This window comes from Austrofundulus limnaeus, unplaced genomic scaffold (genome assembly GCF_001266775.1).
Source record: "Austrofundulus limnaeus strain Quisiro unplaced genomic scaffold, Austrofundulus_limnaeus-1.0 Scaffold2496, whole genome shotgun sequence".
Taxonomy (NCBI): Eukaryota; Metazoa; Chordata; class Actinopteri; order Cyprinodontiformes; family Rivulidae; genus Austrofundulus; species Austrofundulus limnaeus.
Genome location: NW_013954898.1, coordinates 11,150 through 12,814, shown reverse-complemented (window position 1 = coordinate 12,814; position 1,665 = coordinate 11,150). Strand labels below are relative to the sequence as shown.

Here is a 1,665-nt window from a genome sequence, read left to right as displayed (position 1 = left end):
AAATAAGCCATAAGAAGACAGAAAGAAAAAAAACTGTACATAATGTGTTACACATGGAGTTTATTTATTTATTTAACACTTATTTATGCAGGTAAACTGTTTGAGAACCACTTCTCATTTATAAACATGACCTGACACTGAGTGCATTGTAATATACAAACCTACAGATTCAGACAGAGTAAAGAGATTTTATATTTTAATCACGATTAAATTTTTTAATCTCGGCCCWGCACTAAAATTAATCAGAGTTAACTCAATTAATTTCACAGCCGTAGTTTGTACTTCTTTCTTCTCCTTTTATTTCATTGTTTGTTTGTTTTTTGTTAAATTAACTATTTACGTTTATTATTATTGAGTGAATAAAAGAAAATAAAAAAGTTGACAGAATTAAAATTCTTAAAGAAGTTAAGATTTTGTCGCGCAGGAAGTTAGCTACCTTATTTAAGCATGTAAACCTTTTTGATCTTGAAACACTCTGAACCCTACAGAACCTTTGACTGGACCTGAACTCCTCTGGGTCAAGTAACGAGACAAAGATCCCAAACACAGCAAGTCCACAACAGAACGGCTCAAAAAGAAACCGAATGTTTGGAACGCGATGCGTGAAATTCTCCGACTACGACCGCTCGTCACCGTGTTCGTGAGTTTAAGGAAGCTGACCGGTGGAAACACTCATCTTCAGGAAACTTCTGTCCCAACACCGAGTCTATTTTAGCAGAAAATGTTGCCCTCCTTCCTGCCCACACCCTGCCATCCACCCATCCAGCCAATCAGATTTAAGCAGCGCAGCATGGCAAAGCGATGACAGAAGCATGTTGCAGATGCACACTGCGCGACATTCATAGTGGGAGTGCCGCCACAGAGGAATCCACTTCCTCTTGAAGCGTAAAAAAAGAAAAAGCCAGTTCTGTTTTTCTCCCCATCAGCCTAGAATTTCCTGCGACCCGCCCACTCCTCGTCAACTTAACTGCAGATTTGATTCTGGAGCGTGAGCTGATGGGTAAGATGGCTTGAAAAAAACAGAAGTCAGATTTATTCCTGCCAAACAAGCCTGAGCACACATCATTTACTCCCGTTTGTTTTTAATCCTTCTCAACATTTTAGCCCCTCCCCTTCCATTTGTACCCTCCGTTATCCTCACCCTGACTCTCTTCTCGGCCTCCAGCCTCTGCATGATCAGCATCGTGTCCATGTCCTCGTCGTCCTCCTCCTCTTCCTCRTCTTCATCGCCCTGCTTGGACTCCTGCAACCGTTTCTGGAACTGCCACTCCAACATCAGCTTCCTGAGGCGGTCGCTCTCTTCTGCTGTTCGCTCGGGCTTTGCCTGAGAAACACGATTAAAACATTACAGCTCAGCGTCACAAAAAGCAACATGTTAAAGTTAAATAAGTTGAGTGAATGATCCTAGGAGCTGTGCTGCCAGGGGCACAGACTGATACAGATCAGAGCAGCTTCTACAGTTTTGTGGATTTTGTACTGGTCTGTTGTGGTGAAGAGGAAGCTGAGCTGTAAGATAACGCTCTGTTTATGATCAGTCTACGTTCCAACCCTCATCTATGGTCACGAGCTTTGGGTAGTGAATGAGTTTCCTCTGCAGGGTGTCTGGGCTCTCTCTTAGAGATAGGCTGAGAAGCTCAGTCATACAGGAGGGACTCAGAGTAGAGC

At 42.9% G+C, this 1,665-nt stretch overlaps 1 protein-coding gene across 2 annotated transcripts in view; it reads right to left on the bottom strand.

Annotated features, from left to right (window-relative positions):
• Positions 1-59: 59 nt before the first annotated feature.
• Positions 60-1,665, bottom strand: part of LOC106511082 (afadin) — a gene marked incomplete at its 5' end in the record, with an annotated part of 12,526 nt that continues 10,920 nt past the window's right edge. For both annotated transcript variants that reach the window (XM_013999825.1, XM_013999827.1), the window contains 2 exon segments: positions 60-1,009; positions 1,142-1,324. In XM_013999825.1, coding sequence (XP_013855279.1) covers positions 959-1,009; positions 1,142-1,324 — 234 coding nt within the window.